Source organism: Mangifera indica, unplaced genomic scaffold (genome assembly GCF_011075055.1).
Source record: "Mangifera indica cultivar Alphonso unplaced genomic scaffold, CATAS_Mindica_2.1 Un_0049, whole genome shotgun sequence".
NCBI classification, from domain to species: Eukaryota; Viridiplantae; Streptophyta; class Magnoliopsida; order Sapindales; family Anacardiaceae; genus Mangifera; species Mangifera indica.
Window position 1 is genome coordinate 16,298 of NW_025401141.1, and position 22,715 is coordinate 39,012.

Genomic DNA, 22,715 nt, shown 5'->3' on the forward strand with positions numbered 1-22,715 from the left:
AGAAAAAGAAGTATCCATTTGTATTGATCTGTTTCAATCAAATAAGATCTTGGCAGATTTTGACACTGCTCTATCTATGGTTTTCTTTATTTATTCGCCTATACAAGTTACAATCACTTTACCCCAATTTCTGACATTTTGTCCACTATATCTATTTTGTTTGATTGGATTCCTTCTTAAATAACTTCACGAGAATGAGACAATTAGTTACATGCAACGATCAAACCGTGTTATTCACACGCAATTTACAACACTATACGAGTAAAACACTTTCTCTCCATCAAGTATGAAGGTAAACTCATGACAATTTTAATTATTCGTCATGATATTTTAAATAATAAAATTATATATATTATTTTAAATATACAAAAAAATATATATATTTAATATCTGTCATCAAATAATTAGATAATTTTAAATTAAAAATAAAATAATACTCAATAATATAAGGTCACAAGACTTATTCTCCGACCAAAACCTTCTTCGGTCGGAAATAACTTAGACGAAGATGAGCAGTCTTCATTTGAAACGAAGACAATGTGTCTTCGTTTCAGACGAAGACCGATCGTCTTCGTCTAGACGAAGACGGATCATTTTCGTCCAGACGAAGACCGCTTGTCTTCGTCTCTGGTTGAAGACGGCTGGAGAGGCTAGGGAGAGAGACTGGAGGAGAGATAAGGGGGAAAGGAGGGCGGCCGAAGGCCGGCAAAGGAGAAATCAACGCCGAAAGAAGAGAAACAAACCCTAAGGGGGGTTTTTGCCACTTTTCAAACCTTGGGTTAAGGGTAAAATGCAAGTTTTTAAATATAAGGGAGAAATTTGTGATGAAACTTTAATTTTTTTACTAAATGATAATTTTACTTTTAATGTTAATTGAAATTTTGTACAAAAAATTGATGATCGGTAGGTGTTTAGGTTAAGTACACATAGTATTACTTTATTACATTTATAATTCAATGTACTTTTTGTTAGTATATACATGTTGGTTTTTCCTCTTCATAAGAAATCGTTAGCGTTTTATCTGTCGGTAATTGTTTCAGATAGTTCTTTAATGGAAATACAATGAAGTCATGTATAGATCAATATTTTAAGAATGACAGAAGAATAGTTTTAATTATATTCTATTTATTTATTTATTTACGTATGTATTCATGCGGAGGAAAATCCACACAACACAACCCCAAGAAAATCGAACCTAGATAGATATAGTCTGTAAGTCGATGCTTGCTTACCCCGTAAACTAGCCCTTAAGCTAGTATTTGAGTTTCATATTTTGGGTCTTCAAATGAATCACGATTCTTAAAGTAGTTTGCAAGTTTCAACCCCTATGAAAATGCTATAGCGAGTTAAAGTCAAAACAAGAAAAGTGGCGAGGAAATATGCCGAGAAAATTTAGACATGTTTATGAATGGGCTATGGGCAAGTGTGATGATTGCGAGGTCTCTTCTACACTTGATTTTCTTGGGTTTCTGACTTTGAGGCATCGAGTGATAGATTAATGTTGTAATTTGAAAAAGATTATAATAATTTTCTTGTCAAACCTTGACCAGGGAGTATATATATATGGTTGAACTGTTAAATTTGAATCTGGATTTATGTTTTCTTTTATCTATGTAATATCGTTATTTGGATTTTAATTTAGTAGTAGATTGATGTTATATTGATATCATTAATCGGATTAATCTATCGAATCAGTGTAGACCTAGATTAACCTTTGACCGGTCAAAGCTCGGTTAAATCTGTGTTGTTTCAACGTCGGTAAGTAGATGCGCAAGCAGTGACACACATAATCAGAAAAATGGGACAGCCCAGATAAAGAGAGTCATGAAGTTTGAACAACAGAGTCAATTGTTTAGGTTTTATTAGAAAACTAGCTACTCACAGTCGTCAATGGAGTCATCCACTGATAGCTCTTGATCTTGGACTTCAATTATTCACCTTTTTCTCAGTGCATGCATTATGGTAGCAAGTTATTTTCAAAGGTTTTACCTTCTCCTGTGCCTAAAATTAGTAGAACCTGCAAGCAAACTTGGATATATTTACTGTTGTATAATACTTTCTTATTTAACATTCAAGTCTTATATTTTATATTTGAATTTTTAACATACTATCATGTATATCATATGATTATATTTAAAAGATGTGATGACGATAAAAACCCAAATGATATATATGACATGAATTTTGAGGAACCCACATTTCAAAATACAACGGTTGAGATTGAAAGCACAATATTAACCTTACTAGAATTTCATATTTTCGATATAGAATCTAAATCATATATCTTACACTTTATATCTTAAAAATACTATAATTGTTTATCTGGAATATAGATTTTGAACAATATTCATTAGTTTTTACCTTCGTAACACAAAAATGAATGTATAATAATTACATTATCGTAAAAATTTATTTTTCTTGTATATAAAACTTTTTCATAGTTTTAAATGTTTGATTAAATCAGATCAATCGCTCTAATAAATTGGATTATCATTCATTAACAAAAACAGTTTTAATTTGTTTAAAAATTGTTTTTAGAATTAGATTAGATCAAGTGAAAATTGGGTTTGACCTAATTAGATCGGAACAATATAATTGTTTGGTTTCGAAAATATTGGTTTTTTCTTATTTGTGTTTCCCTCAATCTTTTTGTAATCATCTTAAATTCTCGATCTGATGTGAATAATAGATGATGAAAACAGCTATCTTTCCTGTATAATAAGCAAAACTGAATATCGAAAGCTCCAATAACATCAATCATCAAAAGATGCACAATATAATATGGCAAAACCCTTTATGCAATTTGTATGGTAATAAGAACAGGACGAGTTGCAGGTAGGATTTACTGATATATATAAGTTCAATGGCCGGCAATCTATGGTGATTGATGCTGATCGCTGCACTAATATACCGACGGTCTATCAGATACAATAATCTTCCGTTGATGTCAAAGGCTTCGTATAATAAAATGAAATCTTCATAAGATGACAAAAAAGTAATCTCAGCTGGGTTCAGAAATATTTGAAAAGAAGGCTTGAAATCAATCTCAGAAATAAAGACGAAGATCTTAATACATGCACCGACAAATTTGAAAACAACCATGCATTATGCTTCTTTTTCTGCAGGCAATGAAGCTGCAGCAAGAAGCCATAGCTATTTTGTCTCTGCTTATTTATCTCCTATTTACAATGCACAGATGATGAACTCAACATATATTAAAGCATGAAACTGAAACACCAACAGAAGAACCATATAATCAGTACATTAAGAGGTGATCACGATCAATATTCTGCTGATAAACAGGCGCCACCACGTCATCCAGCATCCATAAATCAGCCGAGTAACAGTCGCCGTTTCCGTTCAGCTGCTGAGTCGTTGGATCCAGCCCCAGGAACGTCTCCAAGCTGGAGATTTGCTCTTTCAGCTCCAGCTCGTTGTTATTCCGCCCAACTTCATTGGGTTGATGATAAAACTCGTTTTCAAACCCGAAATCCGCGTAGGGTGATGGTAAACTCGGCTGAGTCAACTCGGGTGGGGATATGCAGCAGCGCTTTTTAGACGGAGGTTCGTCTTGAGGTGGTGGAGTAGGCGGAGGTGGTGGAGTAGGCGGAGGTGCTGGTGGTTCAGCAAAGTTGAGCTTGGCTTTATCTCCACGTATGCGCTTGGCGGCTTCGTCGTAGGCTCTGGCGGCTTCTTCGGCTGTGTTGTAAGTACCGAGCCAGACTCGGACACCCTTGTGAGGATCTCTAATTTCAGCCGCCCACTTCCCCCATGGCCGCTGCCTTATTCCTCTGTAAACGTTCTTCCGAGTTCGTTGAGTCTTAGCTTTACCTTCCACCTGCTTCTTCTTTTCACCTTTTCCATTCCCCTCTATAAATTGAAACAAAAATTATAAAAATTATAATCTTTTCAGAGATTAAAATATGAAACACTTAGTTAGATCTCGTATTATATCCTAGCAGCTCTGCCATATCCATTAAAGGGCATTAACTGCAACTGTCAACTTTCTAAAAAAGGTAAAAACCCAAATAAACAGACATTTCTAGACGATCAAGATCGAACCTTTAGATATACCCAGATGAGAAAAGAAGAAAAAACTTCACCTTTCTGAAGTTCGCCTGGTTTTTGTTGAGATTCAAACTGCTTAGCGTAGTCCAAGCCCAAGAGGTCAGAAATGGTGTCAAGCTCCGACCACAAGTCTTCCGCGGTCAATTTCCGGCCACGCTTCAACTCAACGAAATCGGAAATAATGGCACCGCCGCACATCTTGTTCGGTGTGTGATACTTTCAGAGAAAGCAAAGAGAGAGAAGAGAGAATTGTATTGTACTGTATTATATAGTGGTGGAGTAATAAATTTATAGCGTCAGCCAGGGACGGTTTCTGTTTTAATGAGCCTCATAAACAGACAAATAGATTTTTATTTTGTATCGACTTATCGAAAGTACGTATATTTATAGACTAGTAATATTATATGTATTTATTTTTAGTATATAATTTATATATATAATAATATGTTATTATATAATTAAATAATTTTAAAATATATGTTATCATATAATAAAAAATATCTAATTATATGATAATATTTTATCTATGTATATAAATTATATATCAAAAATAAATACACATAATATTATTTTTTATATATATAATCAAATATTATTTTTTTTATTATTTAAAATTATTAAATTATATAATAATATATATAAATATGTATTTATTTTTTTAAATAAATTTTATTTTGTTTTTGTTATGATTATGATGATCAGACGGTTGAGAGAAGACCAGTGAAGTTGAATCAACGCAAAAGCCAGGACCAGGACCGCAAAATAAAAAAGGAAATATGACCGTGCGATCATGGGGGAATTTGAAGCAAGTGAAAGTGGGGCCGAGGTGGTGTTTATAAAGACAAGTGGGTGGTGAATTGGTGACGTGGCGAATGGTGAATGGCGGAGGAAATGACGGGACTGTAAGTGTGTCGTGAAGAGCTTTTGTTGTCACGTTGATGATCAGGGCATCTAGACACCCAAACGAAGGGTGTGAAGAGCTTTTGTTGTCACGTAGATGATCGGGGCATCTAGACACCCAAACGGAAGGGTGGGGCAGTTTGAGTGGTATTTTAATAATTGATCAAAATTGAGGACATCACTTCGATAAAGCCATTGACCTATCTAATGAGTGATACAATCACATTGTATTTTTGGTATCAAGTGGGCTCTGGCTATTGCCAAAACTGGCAAAATGGCTAATCATACGAAGGTACGATGAAAAGAGTTAGTTCCCACCTACGGTAATATAAATCTCTTTAATTTTAAAAAATTTGAATAGTTATCTATGAATTAAATCTCGTTAATAAATTTAATTAGAGTAAAACATAAAAATATTATTTATTAAAAAATTTAAAAAATTAAAATTTTACTATATTTTTATCTCTAAGTTAAAAAATATTATAATTTACTCTTTAGAATTTTTTCTTTTCTCTTTAAGAATGATTCGTTAACCTTTGACTGTCAGCCATTTTTTCTCCAGCCTTATTTTTTCCTCTTGGTCTCTCCTTTACCTTGCCAATCCTCATAGGCCAAGATGAGACAAAAAAATCGTTTTTGTCTCAAATAACTGGTCTTTGTCTAAAACAAAAACATATTGTCTTCGTTTGAGTCTCGATCAAAAACGATTGGCAAGAGAAAGTACTAGGAGGGAGAGACAAGGTAGGAGGGAGGATGGCTAGTGGTCGGAGGTTGGCAAATCATCATCAAAGAGAAAGGAAGAAACCCTAAGGGATAAATCATTGTTTTTTAAACTTTTGGTGAGGGAAAATTATGAAATTTTTAAATCTAGAGGTAAAAATATAATAAAACTTTTATTTTTTAAATATTTTAGTAAATAACAATTTTATCCTTTATTTTAACTAAGTTTTTTAAATAAAATTTAATTTATGAGTGAATATTTAGATTTAAAAAAAAATTAGAGAGTCACTTAAATTTTCACTATACCCTGGTGAGAAGAAGTCTTTTGGCCTATTGTATTTTTGGTATCAAGTGGGCTCTGGTTACTGCCAAAACTAGCTAAATGGCTGATCTTATGAAGAGTTATTCCATTGCCCTATTGTGAGATATGCTGAGCCTGAATAAAACCCAGGTGGAGACGACGTGGTGGATATAAAAGCATCAATTTCTAAAACTTAAATTTAATTTGAAATTAATTCAATTTTAAATTAGATTTAAACAAATTCAAACTTAATTTATTTTAAAAAAAAAGTTTAATCTTTAATTTGAATTTGACTTATTCATTGAGATTCAAATTCAAACAACTCATATTAGATTGAATTCTAGTTCCACCCCTTCTCTTTCTATCCTAATGGTGGAGCTTCAGAGCCCATAATGTCGAAATAGCTGTAAAGGGGATGATCTAATTGTTGGGATTTCTCATTAACTCAATTGAAACACATTTAAATTTTTTTATATCATATATTTTACATTAAAGTTATATTTGACTCTAAACAAGACCTAATTTGAGATTGATTCAGATTTAATAGAATCAATTCAATGTCTGACTAATAGATGTTTGAACTCAACTAAAAAATAATTAACTTTAAATTTGCTTTGATCTAGTTTAAATTTGAATATTTATATTGATCCATACTCGATTTGTTCATAAAACTAAACTCAATCTTGAATTCAAACTCGATTAGTACAATCTAAACTTGAATTCAAACTCGAATACTTTGGATAGACTCTGAGTGTAACTTACATAGGGGAATGGAATGACCCCTTTTCATGTTAAGCACTAAGTGATTAAATGAAGCAAGCCCAATAGTTAGTGACAAGGGTGTGTGTGGGGGAAACCACAGATTTCTTCAGCGTTCATCGAGTAGCATAAAAGCATGGGAAGGAAAAAGGACCAAAATGTCGCAGGCTTTCAGGAAACAGACAGGGCTAAAGTTGCAAAGAAACGCTTTCTGTTTCCGCGTCCTCCCAACTCAGACTCATATAAACTTTTTTTCTCTCTGATCTTAAAGGATTTATAGATACATCCATTCTTCAACAACTGTTACAGACTTATATACACCCAGTTCAAGGAGGTTTTCCCACCTAGCCGCCTTCATTCCAATCCACACAACAGATATCTTTAACAGGGAAAATCATAATTACAACCATATATTGTGATATTCCATTCATCATTCTTCTCACTTTAACAGTATCAAGGGCAAAAGATAAGATATGTGGGCGACACCTATTTGTATTTTGTCTTGATTTCGACATCCAGCCGCCCCATTCTTTGACATTTCTCTCTCCCTTATGCACTTCTAATCGATCAATTATTAGATCCCATGAATACTTTCGTCTCTTTTGCAAACAGCTACAGCTTGTCCATCATCTTCCTCCACTGGAACCAACCTACAAAAAAATATCTGCTGCTTTCATTTACCGCTAAAATGTGCTGCCCGTGGCAATGTTTCCAAACATCAAGACTTATCCAAGTTAGACGTCTGCACCTTTTCAACATCCATGGATGCTCAGCCCAACACCTTTATCGTGATTGCGGCTGCCTCTGTTTGTTTGCTATCAACAACCGACCACATCTTCGTCACTCGGTATCAGGCCAGTTTGATATACCATGTTCTTTCAAATTCGACTTCTATCTGATACTTTATGTGTCTCCTCAACTCTTTGAGAGTTTCTCTGGTGTGCTTTTTACTAAGACAAACTTGCCTTCACTTATTACACGGCCTCTTTGTATTATCAACAACTTCATTTATTTCCCAACTGCACAGCTCTGAGATTCAATCTACTATGTAATACTAGATAAATCCTGAGGTTACAGTGAAAACAGAGAAACAAACGAAAACAAGGCGGCAATGAATTTAATAGTTTCATATCTATGAAAAATACAGTACAGTTGACAAACCTACGGCAAATTCTGAAGGCCATTTAATGGTAAAAAAGGAAAATCATTTCCAGTCGCAAAACAATAAAAGATATCACGCACATTAAAATCCTCCAGAAGGACACAATGATAATATGAAATCCACATATCATGGAAAATTGCTATACTTGCCCACTTCCTATAGTAAGAGGGGAAAAGGTATTGAGCTAAATGAGGGAGCTAACACAAACAAAAAATTATCCCAAAATCTCTCTAGTCTGCCATTTTTGTCAAGCGATGAATTGTACTTCTCGCAATCCGGTTCGTAGGATCAATCTTCAGGACGGTCCTCAGGTCTTCAGCCCCAAGTTTATACTTTTCCATGCTTTCATACAGGAGTGCACGCTGTACAAGAATGGATACATTTGCTTCATCTTGTTCTAGCACCTGCACAGAAAATTCCAAACTAATAAGCCGCACACAAATGATATTAAGAAAAGTTATAGGAAAATATATTATTATCCCCATAATCTATGGGAACAACACATGAATTTGAATCACTCTACCGATTACCATTGTTTAAATCAGCCCTTGTCAATTAAGTGCATTAACAGAACTAATCAATGAATAGAAACTGAATGAACTGAATGCTATTCCAATCAAAAAGGAATACAAGCCTCAAACTGGCAACTGGCACAACACCAGGGCAGTGAGAACTGGTCTATTTGTGCTCCTGAGAGCAAATAAACAATTAGCTTTGAGAGTGAGCAGAGTCAAGCTTTAAATAAATTTGAGAAGCTGGTAACATAAAAATGATCCAGAAACTACTTCATTTGACACCCAAATTCGACAGCTAAAAATTTCTCAACATTATTAATATTCACAGATTTAATACCGACCAATAGTAGCTAGCTAATTCCTCAGCCCCTAAAGACCAATAAGAATTTTGTGATTATTGATGCTGAAAACACATAGTAAGTGCTCAGATGATTCAAAAACCAACACATACTCACAAATTCCTATTTGCAAACTAAACAATCATGTTCAGATTAAAAATTAAAATTCCTAACAAACTGCTAGAAATAATGAAGCTAAAGGAAAGAGATGATTGATAATACCTTTGAACAGTCAGCCACGGCCTTCTTATACTCCCCAACTTCTTTATAGCACGAAGCCCTGGTCGATAAAACCTCCTTTGTAGCATCCTTGTCGCCTGATTTCTCAAAAAGTATAACAGCCCAAGACAACCACTTAATAGCATCAGCATATTGGCCTGCCTTTTGATTATCTATACCTTTGTTCTTTGCAGCAGGACCAGTTACCCCAGTTGGAGGAGGAGGCAGTCCTTCAAGTTCAGTGGTAGAACCACCAGTATCATTTCCTCCTCCAAAATCAGATTCCAATCCCCAGTCATCTTCTGAAAACTGCTGCCCTCCACTAGATACAGTAGCAGCACTTCCTGTTGCAGCTGATGATGAGGAAAAGAACATGTCAAGTGGATCACTACCAGTACCTTGACTTTGACCAGAGGACTTATTCTGAGAACCATGATCCTTGAATGCCCCAAAACCAGATTCTAAATTGGATCCCATAAAATCATTATTACTTGAAGCAAAACCGCTAGAAGGAAATGTTGTTGTGCTAGGTTTAGATGCATTCTGGAACTCCCCAAAAGAATCATCAGCCCTACTCTTAGTATTCTGTTTACTAGCTGAATTAAGGCTACCTGACTGCTTCAATCCCGTATCAAACAGAGAACCAAAAGGGTCCTTATGGGCACGCATCCCATTTCCAGTCATGCTCTTCATTGGCGGACCCCCAAGATTTGAACTCTTATTAACATTAGTATTAACATTCACATTCGAATTCAGATTCACATTACTACCACTACCACTATTAAATCCACCAGTATAACTCCCAAAAATCTCTCCAGATCCCCAATTTCCACTACTTTTCGATGCATTACTTGTTTTCGGTAATGAATTAGCCAGATTACCCATCGAATATGAACTCTTATTCGATGCCACTGGTGTTGCATTTTTCAAAGGAACATTACTATTACTCTCGCCCTGACCTAAAGCAGAGCTAACAAGATCACCAAACAAATTCGGATTCTTATCAACTATCCCAATCCCAATCCCAGAATTCGATTTAGCCGGGCCTGAAGCGGCCCAACTTTTGCCATGTATATCACCCACCATAGAAGTGGGTGCATTTTGCAACCTGGATTGACTCGGTGCCGGTTGATGAGTCCACGATGGCTTGTTTGGCTGCCACGCGGGCTTTGACTGAGTCTGTGTAGTCGTAGATGACGAATATGAAGATTTAAACGACGAAGTGGCTCCGCTCTTTTGGTCATTAAGTGACTTGGGCCGACCGGACCCGATACCCAGATCGAAATCAAAATTAAAGCTATTGAGTGAACCAGATGTCGAACCTTTAGGTTTTCCGTAATTGGAATTCATGGTTTATTGCTTAATTTGTAATTTTTTATTAAAAAATGAAAGAAAGAGATGAAATGAAATGTGCGAAATTTATGAATTAAAGAAGAAGTGATAGCAATTGCGGATCTGGGTTTAGCCAGAGAACATACCTTGTAAAACGAGATCTCCAGAAACAGAGATCGGAGGGAGAGAAAAAACAGAGAGAGACGGTGGGAATTCGGACAGCTTCTGATCTGAGGTGATTTGGAATTAGACCCTGAAAACTATTTTTAGTAGGACCAGATAGTAAATTTTCCCTCTTATAAGGGTATTTTGTAAAATACTCATTTTTCTTTCTTTCCAAATTTTCTCATTTTTAATTAACATCGAAAATAATATAAAAATATTTTTAAATAATTAAATAAAAAACATTTAAATAAAAAATATATTAATATTTTTTTATTATCTCAAATCAAATACAATAATTATTTATACATATATATTTTTATCAAAATTTATCAAATATAATAATAATAATAATTTATATTTAATAATTCTCAAAATAATTCATCTTCGAAATAATTTTTCAATTTTGATAATAAAATATTAGCCAAAGGACTATTTTCCACCCAAGATATGTTTTTTCTGCAAGCTCTCTCCCCCCCCCCCCCCCCCCCCCCCCCTCTCAGGTTAACTTTGAAAAACTCATTTATCTATCCATGGACTGTTAAAAGAAAGGTCAGATTGACGGATTCAAGGGCAAAATCGTTATTTTATCTGTAATATTAAAAATAAACTTAAATTTAATTTCTTTTTTACCCCCAAACTCTAACAACTAATAATTTTCTTTCAACCCAAGTTTTCAAAAACAACATTTTTCCCCCTAGGGTTTTCGAACTTTTGGATTAAATTTTTTGGCAACAACCGACAATCTCCAGACGACGTCTCTTCCTCCCCGACATCTCCTCTTTCCGATCGTGCGACGTCTTTCCCTCCTAGGCGTCATCTTCTTCGACGACGATGTCATACAGCGTCAGAAGTATACGACCAGAAGGAAAGGCCATCAGAGAGGGAGAGTAGGTGCTTGAAGATCGTCGGTCGTCACCAGAAAAATTGAATCTAAACGTTTGGAAACCCTAGGGGGGGAATACATTTTTTAAAAACTTGGGTTGGGGGGAAAGTGTTAGTTTTTAGGGTTTTGGAGGAAAAATGATATGACCAACTGACTCAGTTAAGTTTAACGACCTATGAGTGGTTAAATGAGATTTTCAAAATTAATAGGAGAAATTTGGAAAAAAAAACATACCTTGAGTGGGAAATAGTCTTATGGCCTAAAATATTTTCTAAACCAAACGTCTCTAATACACAACTCATAATTGTTTGTATGCATTTACTTAGGTAGCTATGTGAGTAGTTGGATTAGAACCTGCAATGAGTCAAACTCATTCCAAGATAACCCAATTTAAGTTTGAATCAAGTCAATTCGAATCTAATGAATCATCAAAAAGTCACTAATATATCCATCACTTCTAGTGACTTTTACTCTTCTTTGATTTCTTATTTAAGAACTCTTTTTCATCATCTTTAATAACTCTTTTTCTTCGATGTTTTTCAAAGACTTCTTTAACAATCTCATCACTAACTCAAATTGAATTTTTTAAATTCGAATCAAATTTAAATTGATTCTTATTTTGACTCGATTCCTAATTAGGTGACCTGAGAAAGTATAAAAACAAGTAATACTTCATATACTAACGTATGGACAATAATAGATGCTAACAATTTAACTTGTTATCATTTAAATGAATAATTTTGAATTAACGACCAAATCATTTACCCAAATAATAATACATTAACAGTAAATATCCTATCCGATGGTATATACTGTATTTCTCCTCACTCCGACGTGGGGCAACTTCAAAATGCAGTTTCAGTCTCTTCACAGACCTTCAGTATCACAAGACAAGCTCACAAATCATTGACAATTTTAATAATTCTGACCTTACACTCAACAGCTGGAAAACCCTATCCGAGTTTTGATGGTCAATCAGAAGTAACACAGTTGCGTGGTTCATAATCTCCATGCTCAAGGATGTTATCAGGGGATGGGAATTAGGACCAGGACAATCCAGAGGGACACTTACAAGATCAGTCTCACGAGTTTGTCCCTTACATGAAGTGCTTCTCTTCAAATTTTTATAACAAATGTAAAAGCTAAACTACAAAAATGAAATCTTCAAGTGTCAGAAACATATTGTCAGCAGATGATTGAAGTAGACATCAATATATTAAGAAATATATCACATTTCAATTTGGCAGGCATTCTCCTAGAAAACAACATATTGGAAGGATTTAAGAATACGATGACCACTTAATTATTCAATTTTTGATTGCCTAATGACCAAAAATATGCATAAATTTGCAATGAAACAAAGAAAGCAGGAAAACCTGGTTGTTATCCACCAAACAAGAAATGCAACAATGAACGTTAATCTGAGAATTTGAAGCATGTTTCTAGACAAACTATCCTTTCTTCACTAGAAATCTGACCCTCCACCTTGAGCAGAATTCTGGTTATTCATTGATATTGGTTGCTGCATGGGTGCAGTCTGATTTTGAGACCAGTTCTGTCTTTGCATTGGTTCTCTTCTCTCAACCTGCATTGTTTCTCAGCGCCTATCATATCGCGGGCGAGGCCTGTTCCTACTATTTTGCTGCCTTTCATTGAATCTATACTGTGGCCTATGGATAACTTTCCCATCGATAAACAAATCACCTAGTAATCAATATGACACAAGACAAAAAAAAGATTGAAAAGGAATTTCATGGTCCATAAACTTCAACAAAAACACGAGGTAGCCCTGTTCCATTAAAATCCAATAAACATAACTTTAGGAAATACCAACCTCCATAATCTTTGTTGGGGACATCAAGGTATGAATCTGGCAAAACCCAAAGAACACCAGGTAGCCCTATTCACCACAAAAATCCAACGAAAAATCAAGCCAGTGTGTATTGAAAAAAAGGATGCATCTAGGCCTAAATCATGAAGATCAAGTGACAAATATATCAATGTTGATTCAATAAATCGTCCAGAATACCCAGTGAAAATAAATCAAAGCTGATTCATTAAAAAATCCAGAACTTGAGATAAACAATAGATCATTCTTCAGCAACTGTTACCCCTAATTTGCATCCACAAAAGAGTAAGCTTACCAACACTAATAAACCACAAAAGCCTGAACGTTTTATACTGAATAAAACTAATCAACGAGAATTCCATCAAGCAGCCATATTGAAACTAACATAGGATGCATAAGAACTCCATAACATAAATCTTTGGGCACCCAACATTATTAAATCAATCGACAGAGGAAAAAAAACAAATATATTCAACAAACATTCAAAATACAGTGAAATAAAAAAACCTCATACCCTGAACGCCCCAAAAATTGTAAACTTAATTCATAAGATTATGAAACAACCCAAATTCGAAATACATAAAAATAAACCTAAAACCCTAAACCCACCAACATGAATGACTAATACTACAATACATATACCTTTAACTTTGTAAGAGAGCTCTTCAGAGATCAGAGCACCAAATCCAGTATATGTCGTCGTACACACCGAGTATATCTTCTTCTTCGCCTCCTCCTCGCTGCAACAAAACCCCATAACAAAATTAATAACTTTATCTTAATTATAAAAGAAAATAACACAAATTGAAAGAAAAAAAATAAAGAAATGAGTCAATGCAGTACCTGCCAAAAACAGTAGCGAGTGTTTTGACATAGGCGTTGATCATCTCGTCTTCGGTAGGCTTGGGATCGTTAGGGAACTCCATAACAATAAGCCAGTGCTCGTAGTCGCAACCATCGAGCAAGATTGTCTCCTTCGGTGGACGGTTGCTCCAGTTGGGAGAAGGGTCGTTGAGAGGCGAGTAGCCCGACCCGCTTATTTTGAAACGAGGCGAGCTGCAAACTGAGTTCTTGAAGATCTGGGGCTGTAGTAGTGGGTTCTTATCGAGAAGAGGTAAAGAGAAACGACATACAGATTGAGAAGATAGTGTTCGGGAAATGACCGATGTTATTGTGCGCCGGCAACCGATGAACGCCATGTTGGCTGCTTTACTCGATCTTCTCTGTTCTTGGTCTTTGATTACAGTCGGAGCGATTTATCGCTGGGCCTGGGAGCCAAAACTTATTTTACTTTCGTAGTTAAACGACACCGTTTTGGCTCCGGCTTAATTTTCTTTGCACTTATTTTATTCATTTTCTGTTGGTTTTTTTTTTTAATACATGAATTTAATAAAAATGGCATCTGTTGAAACATCAGTTTTTAAACAAAAATTATACAGAATTTGTGTCTGGTAGCCGCAACTAGAGGTGGACGTGGTGATCTGAGTGGGCTTGGGCTTGGGCTTGGAATGTAGTTTGATCCTGATCCACTAGGCTTGAGATTTATTTCTTGTCAATGTCATTATATCAAATATGGCTTTATCAATAATTCTTCTTTTTTTTCTTTTTTCCAATAACTTTTAATTTTCTTCGGCATCATTGATTAACTAGTTTGAACAAACTAAACTTTAATTAGCTATAGTTTGAACTAAACTCGATTCAAATTCATCTTTAATAGTAATTTGATATTAAACTTGAGACCATATTAATGAGTATTAGTCGATGGTGCTTAGTCTAGATAAAGCTTAATCACAAACAAAGTTATATCATTTCAAAATCAATAAAATTATAGACATTTAGTTTTGAATAACAAATTAGATAATCAAATAATATATCATTATATGAATGAGTGACTTTAAAATAAGAATAAAGTAACATCTTCCATGTAACTTGCTTTAGAAACAGTTGACAAAGAGTTATGAAAATTCAAGCAAGTAATGTATAACCCCATTCATACATTTAATTACATCTTTTATGGTCCGTTGTGTTTAAGTTGTCTATATACACCATTTTATTATAAAATTCGTATCACTTGGAAGACATAATATTCAATCATATTCATTTATTTAGCAATGGTAGGAGGCTGTTTTTTTTTTAAAATATTTTGCAAAATATTAATTTAGTTTCTGTAATGGGCAATTTCGCTTTTGTATGAAATTTAATTTATGTCTAATATTGATCATATAATAATGTATTATTTAAATAGTATACATAATATTTTTGTTTCAAAAATTTGAAGTGAAATATAAACCTATAATTCTGACATTTCAACAGCTGAAAAGATCACTGCAGGGATTACAGAGTACGAAACCTGGTGTTGATTAAAAAAAATTTCAACTTAGAAACTCGAAGTTAGAATTTCTAATCCATGAACAACACCCATCACACTAAAGTGGCCCTGGTCTCGAGTTTCCCTTTTGATGAATTGCATATTAATGTCAGCCAGATGAATGTTCTCGCAAGGCACACCAGAGCTGCAAAACAAGCTCACCCCAGTTGGTGTATTGTATGTCCCTCTTATGTTCTTGAAATTCATGTTACTGATCTTCACTCTAGAGGGCTGATTACAAAAACATTGAAACAATAATTGATCAGTTAGCTGTATATGTGACAAAAAAGTTTAAAATTTTCAGAATTGCTTTGAAATTTTTACCCCAGAATCTTGGCAGCTACCAGAGGGACAGTATTCTTGATCTATAATTATGGGGTTTGACACATTGATCATCACAATATCCTCGAATGTGAAGTTGGAAGCAGTGCTTGCCGAAGATCCTGGCAATGTCTTTACTCTTACTCCATTCTGAGTGTTGCTCATTGTGCAGTTTCTAACCAAAACTCCCACAACATCTGCTTCGTTTTTGTATTTGCCTAGGCTTCCAACGCTGCCCATATAGCAGAAATTTGTTCAGTTTTGGCTTTGCTCGAATTCACCCCTAATAACTAGATAAGAAGCAGAATTGGTACCTGATTCCATGGCCTGGACCACATCGAATATCAGAAACAGAGATGTTGAAGCTGCCAGGTCCGATTGAAACACAGTCATCGCCCACCCCGATAGCAGCAGCAACAATGTTGATATTAGAGGACTCATGAACATGAATACCGTCAGTATTTGGACTATCCCCAGGTGCTTTGATGTTCACATTGAACATTTCCATCTGGTCGCAGTTATTGAAACTAACATGGAACGCCTTGCTATTTGTTACTGTAATGTCGCTAATGGTCCCATTTGAAACTCTGTACAATTTCAGCGACTGCATAATGTGTTTTGGTTACCAATTATTCAACTCTGTTCCTTTAAATAAAATTACAGAAGACAAACTTACTGTGATCAATCTGTTGCAATTTGCAGACTGGACGCAGCTTTCCTGTTTCCAGGCATCTAGGCCTCCCTGGCCGTCTAAAGTTGGCTCATCAGGGTCTCCAATGAGATTGAAACCTTGAAGATTATCGAACACGATCCAATCATCAGCCGGGTAGGCGCTGAGATCAGGCACAGCCAGCAGAGTCCCTCTGATCTGAACATCGGGAGACTGGTTTTTGTAGCAAGGGCCGCTAAAAGTTATGGGACCAAGAAGAAATTTTCCCTCTGGTATGAAAAATGTGGAGCTTCCAGTATAATCACATGCGGCTTCCCAGGCCTTTAAGAATGCCTACAGGTTTTCATCACAAAGATTATAGAGGTCAACGATAATTTTCATTTTCTTACACCTTGAGGTTTCATAAAAATACAAATTAGACCCAAAAGTTCTAGCAAAATGGAAACTGTAAATACAATAAGAAACATACTGAGGTACTGTCTGTTTCCCCGTCAGCTACTGCTCCATACTCTGTGACATGAAAAATGGCTTTCGGATAATTTTGTTCCGGTGGCAGTTGGCGAGGAGCTGGTACTGGCCGGGTTTTGGATTTATGAGCTGAAGAACACTTGCCTTGGACTGCACTAGGTATATGGAAACAAGTTAAATAAAAAATAGCTATACTTCTGAACATCCTGGATGCCACCATTTTAATTACTTTGTAAGCTCCGTGGTACAATGGCTGCAGAGCTTCAATGCCTTGTTTACCTCATATGGCATTATACAGAAAGTCAATACACATTGTTAATGAGAAAGCTGCAAGTTATTTATATATAACATTATAGTTTATTCATATTTTATAATTGTGCAAAGCGATGGTGATTTAATAATGTAAAAGGGTGTGAAAAACAAAAACAAGTATAAAAACGCCACAAAGTCCAATTTATTAGGTAAAAAGAAGCATTTGAGGGCTACTTCTTCATGTTTCTTGGTTCCGGTGGAAGTTGGGGGCTGGCTGGAGCATGCTGCTGAACCTGAACTCGATACACACACGGTTTTATGCATCTTTGTTTAGGAAAATACAGTACACTTTCTGCACACCAGACCTCTGAGATTTCTGCTGGCGTTTACCACATGAACTTATCTGCTAATATTTCAATTCATTCATTTTTTTTTTCTGAGATTCTAGAGGGGCAGGACAAAAGCCTTGCATGGGCGAAAAATTATAATTTTGACTTCAAGTATTTTTGCATACATTTCTGAAATTCAAGCGCTCAATTGGGTATCTAATTTTGAGTAACACTTGATCACTAATGATACATCAATTCAGTATCCAATCGGTTACTTAAAATTAGATCCACGTATCTTCCGATATTATTTATGGGGAGTTGATATAGATGTTTCCAAATATATACATTGTATTTGCTTATTCTTTTCATTGCTTAAGAACGCATTCATAACATATTTACAGATTTGTGCTATAATTGTTTAAAATATGAGCCCACGAGACTCTGGAAATCGAATATGCAGGTGCATGCAGCCACATGAATTCTATTTTATTAGGGGCTCGTTTTGTTTCTAGTACTGGAAGTAGCTGCATCATTGTTAAGTGTTTTGGAAATATATACGTGATTTCATTTTATTTTTGCTAATGCTGGAGTTTTCATCATGAAAAATATGATAAGGGTTTCCATTTTGCTTTCCATCAATGTGAAACAAATGGGGATTAGTTATATGTATATCGATTCCTTTATTACTTTTTTATTTTTTAATAAATAGAAAATTCCATCATTTTATTATAATAAAAATGTAATTCTTCGCATATGAAATCTAATCCGTATCGGATTATATCCCAAATCAATCCAATAATTGAAGAATCCTTTCACGTCACTTACAAGGAAGAGTTACAGTAGGCGATAAAGCCGCCACGCAAAAGCAATCGCCCTTATCGCAGTATACACTGGTGCAAATGGAAGGGCACTTGTCAACACAGTCGGGGCCCTTAGAACATCGAGCTGCAGCTTTATTTGAAAACAAGAACTCATTCGGGTTTTGCAGTGGCTTAGCCGGCATTTCTGCTAGCTCCCTTGATCTTGCTCCATGAAGAAAACCAGAAAGAATGGCTGCCAGGATGAGGAAGAAGGATAAGTTGAGAGGAGTTCTCTGCATTTTTGCTGCGTTTTAGTGGCTGAAAATGGAATCTGGTGAAGGATTTTGACAATCAATAGTTCAATATATATTACTCCAGTTTATGTAGTTACCACTAGTTCAATGTATATTTGATTTATAAAGTAATAAAATATTTTAGGAAATTAATATAAAAGGTATGAAATTTGTTAAATATAAAAAAATTACCTTCAAAGTTATTGCCTTTTCAGGATAAAAATGTTTCCATATTCAATTAAAATAAAATGTGAATTTAGGCCTAGATATGTTCCGACTCAGCCCAATCTCGATAATCGATTTGATTTGATTTATCTCAATTTAAATTTTTTTAATTAAAATTCAAACTGAATTTGAACTATAAAATTTAATTCATTTTTTAATTTGAACCGAACTCGAGTTAAGAGGTGTTCGGCTCAAATTTGACTTGATGGCTCAAATCAGTAGTTCGAATTCGTGACTCGATTTAACTGAAATTCAGTAGTTCAAATTGATAGTTCAAATTTATTATTTGATTCGGCTTGAATTTATGACTCAAATCAAAAATTTTGAATACTAATTTTGTAAAACGACATTATTTTGTCAATGAACCACAAACTTGAATTATGAATCTAAGCCATACTTTTGAACCGTTAATTTAAACAATTAATTCAAGCTAAATCGAACTTCAAATTTGAACCATTAATTCAACTTATGAGATCAAATCAAACTCGAACCAAACCGAACTGAACCATATTTTATCCAAACCAAACTTAATTTTGGCTCAATTAACTCAAGCCAAATTCAACCGAACTTGAGTCAAAAAGTGTTTGAGCTCAATCCAACCCAAATCTACCCCTAGATGAATTGCCGGTAATTTAATGATGTTTTTAATGTATTTATTTTTAAACAATAAAATTATATGTATTAAATTTTTTTGAATTATTTTAATTTAAATATTTAATTAAATATATTATATTTGAATTTAGCCTACAAAAATTACCATTGAGTAAGTTTGAAGTACATGTAACTTTTAAAGTTAAACTGTAAATTCAGTCAAATCATACCAATAAATATCTTTAAAGGGTCGGTCGAAAGTCAACAACGTCTCTTGTGGAGGTTTGAGAGATTTGTTTGTAATTATGCTGTAGTAATTTTTTTTTTAATAAACATATCTCTTGTATTTTGTACGTATAAAAATTACTAAGAAGCTTAATACAATTGCGGACGTAAAGATTCTTTACCGAACCAAGTAAATTTATGTAAGTTAGTCTCATCGTTTGTATAAAAGAGAGACAAAATTATAAGACAGGCACAACAGCCCATATATAACAACTACATAATTTGAGGGCATAATATGGCACTAGATGTTTACAGAGTTCAACATAATTACATACTCAGTTTCAGATTTAGTATAACTTTCACAATCTCTACTCCTTAAATTTGGGACACCAAGAAAACCTGTACAGGTTAATGCATACTTTACATGGCGTATTAAGGCTATTAAGCATGCAGGTTTCTGAAGAAAATTAACCAAAAGCTTAAAAACCATCGTTGGGAATTTGTTTTCTTGCCCTATGATGATCAACAATCACCACGCCACCGTAGAGTTGAGCTGCCTGGTTGCAATCTATAACGGGCTCTATCACCGTGATAATTTGAGGACCGCGGTAAATATAAGCAGCAGGCTGATGAAAATCATGTGGTTGAGGAGGCTGCTGATGCCTGTTTCCAGACTTCTTCGGCCGGCGGTTGAGGTCCAACTCCTCCAAGAGAGCAAAGCCCTCCCTGCCAACCTTGGCAAGGCGGTTGTAGTGATCTGCCTGATGAGCCATTGATTAGCAGTGTAAGTTTACAAAGAAGAGTAAGTTCTTGTTGTGTTTATCTTGGTACAGAGAAGAGAAGTCAGGTTTCTTTATATAGAAATCATCACAAAGATCTCACTTTATTAAGAATAGATATCTTGCAACTTCAGTACTGTGGGAAAGCTATCCGAAAAAAGAAGCAAATTGGCCTTCCAAATATTCTTAAACCTTCTACGATTCCATTCAAAACATTACAGTAATATCACCCAGTTAGATTTCCAGCATTAATTGGTTAAGATTAAATAGAAAAAAGATCTGCACTTCAGGGCACTTTAGTCTTGTGCATTCCTTATAGTATATAGAGTTTATTAATATCTCATAATTTTTCACTTTATTCTTTACACAACAAAAGTCAGGTCTTGTCAATCATTTAAGATAAAAGATGCTCCAAAATGGATTGTTTAGAACCTTGTCTTTTCACTGCAGACTATATAATTTATGTGGCAATCGTAACTAGAAGTTGATCTATACATGATAACTCCGGAGAGATGAATATTTGATCATAGAATTTCCGTTTAATTTCATTCATGTATTATCAACTATATATTCCAAGTAGAAGACAATAATCTTCCTCTCCTCCCCTCTCATTAATCTATCTGAGAGATGATGAAGAGGTTAAGATAATAAAGAGTTTTCAGAAGGTTGCTAAGAGAATTTGTCTTGTGGCGTAGGCCAGTACGTGTGGAAATTCATTAGCATACGTAAGTTCATATTTTTGAGATGCGAAAAAATAATATTCTTTATCTGAATAGAGAAGGCATGCAAGGTCACTAGCGGTTGCAAATGGCAGGATACTTTTAAGATGCATATGGTGAAGCATGTGTCATGTCAGTTCTTCCTCCTATGCGTAAGTGAGACGTAAATTCAAGAGAATTTTTAAATGGTCCCATATAGTCTTCCGAATTTGTGATGAGGAATGCCTGAGTTTGTTGGGGTTAAAATTCCATATTGATATGCATGAATATATGCAGATTTGACTTGGTCCAATAACAAGCCTCAGAATGATGACGACTTAACGAGTTCAGATATTTTGAACGCAAACACAGTCAGAGAACCTTATCTTCTATAAGTCTGTAGTGAATAATGTCACAAAACTTAGTTGAAAGTGGCAGTACTGTTGATTTCCAAGCTTAGCCTGCTGACATGTGTTACTGCAAATTGATACTATGTGTGGTTTGCCTTCAGCTCATAGTCATATACAAAGCTAGATACAGTCGACATCTTGTGGGAAGAAAATTATATCCCACTTGTGAAATTTCAGCCGATTTATCAGTTTCTTTTTCTGATGATAATGGTGTATATATATCGTAAAAGTATTGAGTACAGACCAAAGCCTGTTACTCGCCAACAGACATGCATGAGCTCAAAAGAGACAATACATACAACAACAGAAGATTATTGGTTATTTATAACAGAAGGCCTTGTGGGGATCTTCTCTAAAACACCTCACACTCGACCCTGTCGTAGAACTTAGCTGCATTAACCTAGTGATAACAGGAGCAGGTCCTTCATTATGAGGACCTCGGTAAATATAATAATTAGGGTATTGTCTCTTTCGAGCTTGGTAAATATAACACCAGGAACAAGTAGGTAAGGCATTTGAGATGGAAATATCTTCTTCTATCTTAAAAACATATAAAAAGGAATGAGATACCCACCAAGCCTTTCATATAGATCAAGTAAAGCATAAATTACAAGGGCCAGGGCATACCAAATAATTAAACCTGGCATGAAATAACATCAAATCTTTCATGGTCCCACACTTCGAGATTGTGATTTTGGAAGCTTCTTAATTTATTCATCAACACTTCTTACACACAGTTATATAATTTTATAAACAATAAAATTAAATGTATTATATTTTAAATATATAAATATATATATATCATCATGTGATTAGATAATTTTAAATTAAAAATAAAATAATATTTAATTTTATGATGATATATATAAATATATACATATTTATATATTTAAAAAGGATACGTATAAAATTTTTTTTTTTTGAGTTTCCAAAAAAGCCAAGGGAAATATAGATATGGCCAATGGAGTGGGAGTTTAGTTTATTCCAAAATCGGTAGAAGATGAGTTTAATATTATTCTTGGTGAATCAGATTCCTCTCACATACACTATATTACTCATGTTCACATTAAATAAA

The 22,715-nt window shown here is 34.7% G+C and overlaps 4 protein-coding genes across 4 annotated transcripts; all 4 read right to left on the minus strand.

Moving 5' to 3' along the window:
- Positions 1-3,018: 3,018 nt before the first annotated feature.
- Positions 3,019-4,352, minus strand: LOC123206767 (ethylene-responsive transcription factor RAP2-3-like). Its single transcript, XM_044624003.1, has 2 exons — positions 4,104-4,352; positions 3,019-3,870 (listed from the first exon to the last, which is right to left on the minus strand). Exons 1-2 carry the CDS (start codon positions 4,264-4,266, stop codon positions 3,257-3,259), a joined length of 777 nt encoding a protein of 258 aa, XP_044479938.1. The 5' UTR covers positions 4,267-4,352; the 3' UTR covers positions 3,019-3,256.
- Positions 4,353-7,855: 3,503 nt separating this feature from the next.
- On the minus strand, positions 7,856-10,554 carry LOC123206769 (stress protein DDR48-like). Its single transcript, XM_044624005.1, has 2 exons — positions 8,986-10,554; positions 7,856-8,314 (listed from the first exon to the last, which is right to left on the minus strand). Exons 1-2 carry the CDS (start codon positions 10,330-10,332, stop codon positions 8,141-8,143), a joined length of 1,521 nt encoding a protein of 506 aa, XP_044479940.1. The 5' UTR covers positions 10,333-10,554; the 3' UTR covers positions 7,856-8,140.
- A 2,100-nt stretch (positions 10,555-12,654) lies between these two features.
- Positions 12,655-14,575, minus strand: LOC123206774 (multiple organellar RNA editing factor 3, mitochondrial-like). The gene is made up of 4 exons (XM_044624012.1): positions 14,055-14,575; positions 13,854-13,951; positions 13,197-13,262; positions 12,655-13,066 (listed from the first exon to the last, which is right to left on the minus strand). Exons 1-4 carry the CDS (start codon positions 14,408-14,410, stop codon positions 12,960-12,962), a joined length of 627 nt encoding a protein of 208 aa, XP_044479947.1. The 5' UTR covers positions 14,411-14,575; the 3' UTR covers positions 12,655-12,959.
- Positions 14,576-15,489: 914 nt separating this feature from the next.
- On the minus strand, positions 15,490-17,381 carry LOC123206793 (exopolygalacturonase-like). The gene is made up of 5 exons (XM_044624038.1): positions 17,040-17,381; positions 16,577-16,903; positions 16,215-16,504; positions 15,904-16,132; positions 15,490-15,810 (listed from the first exon to the last, which is right to left on the minus strand). The coding sequence occupies exons 1-5, from the start codon at positions 17,256-17,258 to the stop codon at positions 15,589-15,591; spliced, it is 1,287 nt and encodes a 428-aa protein (XP_044479973.1). The 5' UTR covers positions 17,259-17,381; the 3' UTR covers positions 15,490-15,588.
- Between the last annotated feature and the right edge of the window lie 5,334 nt (positions 17,382-22,715).

Excerpts from the sequence above, each read along its gene's own strand:
- LOC123206767 (XM_044624003.1), bottom strand. The coding sequence starts at position 4,266 with ATGTGCGGCGGTGCCATTATTTCCGATTTCGTTGAGTTGAAGCGTGGC. Across the intron at positions 3,871-4,103 it reads ACCAGGCGAACTTCAGAAAG|AGGGGAATGGAAAAGGTGAA; the intron begins GTGAAGTTTTTT and ends TTCAATTTATAG.
- LOC123206769 (XM_044624005.1), bottom strand. The coding sequence starts at position 10,332 with ATGAATTCCAATTACGGAAAACCTAAAGGTTCGACATCTGGTTCACTC. Across the intron at positions 8,315-8,985 it reads CCGTGGCTGACTGTTCAAAG|GTGCTAGAACAAGATGAAGC; the intron begins GTATTATCAATC and ends TTTTCTGTGCAG.
- LOC123206774 (XM_044624012.1), bottom strand. The coding sequence starts at position 14,410 with ATGGCGTTCATCGGTTGCCGGCGCACAATAACATCGGTCATTTCCCGA. Across the intron at positions 13,952-14,054 it reads CTCGCTACTGTTTTTGGCAG|CGAGGAGGAGGCGAAGAAGA; the intron begins GTACTGCATTGA and ends GTTTTGTTGCAG. Across the intron at positions 13,263-13,853 it reads GCTCTCTTACAAAGTTAAAG|GGCTACCTGGTGTTCTTTGG; the intron begins GTATATGTATTG and ends TGTGGTGAATAG.
- LOC123206793 (XM_044624038.1), bottom strand. The coding sequence starts at position 17,258 with ATGGTGGCATCCAGGATGTTCAGAAGTATAGCTATTTTTTATTTAACT. Across the intron at positions 16,505-16,576 it reads ATTGCAACAGATTGATCACA|TCGCTGAAATTGTACAGAGT; the intron begins GTAAGTTTGTCT and ends CACATTATGCAG. Across the intron at positions 15,811-15,903 it reads GTAGCTGCCAAGATTCTGGG|CCCTCTAGAGTGAAGATCAG; the intron begins GTAAAAATTTCA and ends TTTTGTAATCAG.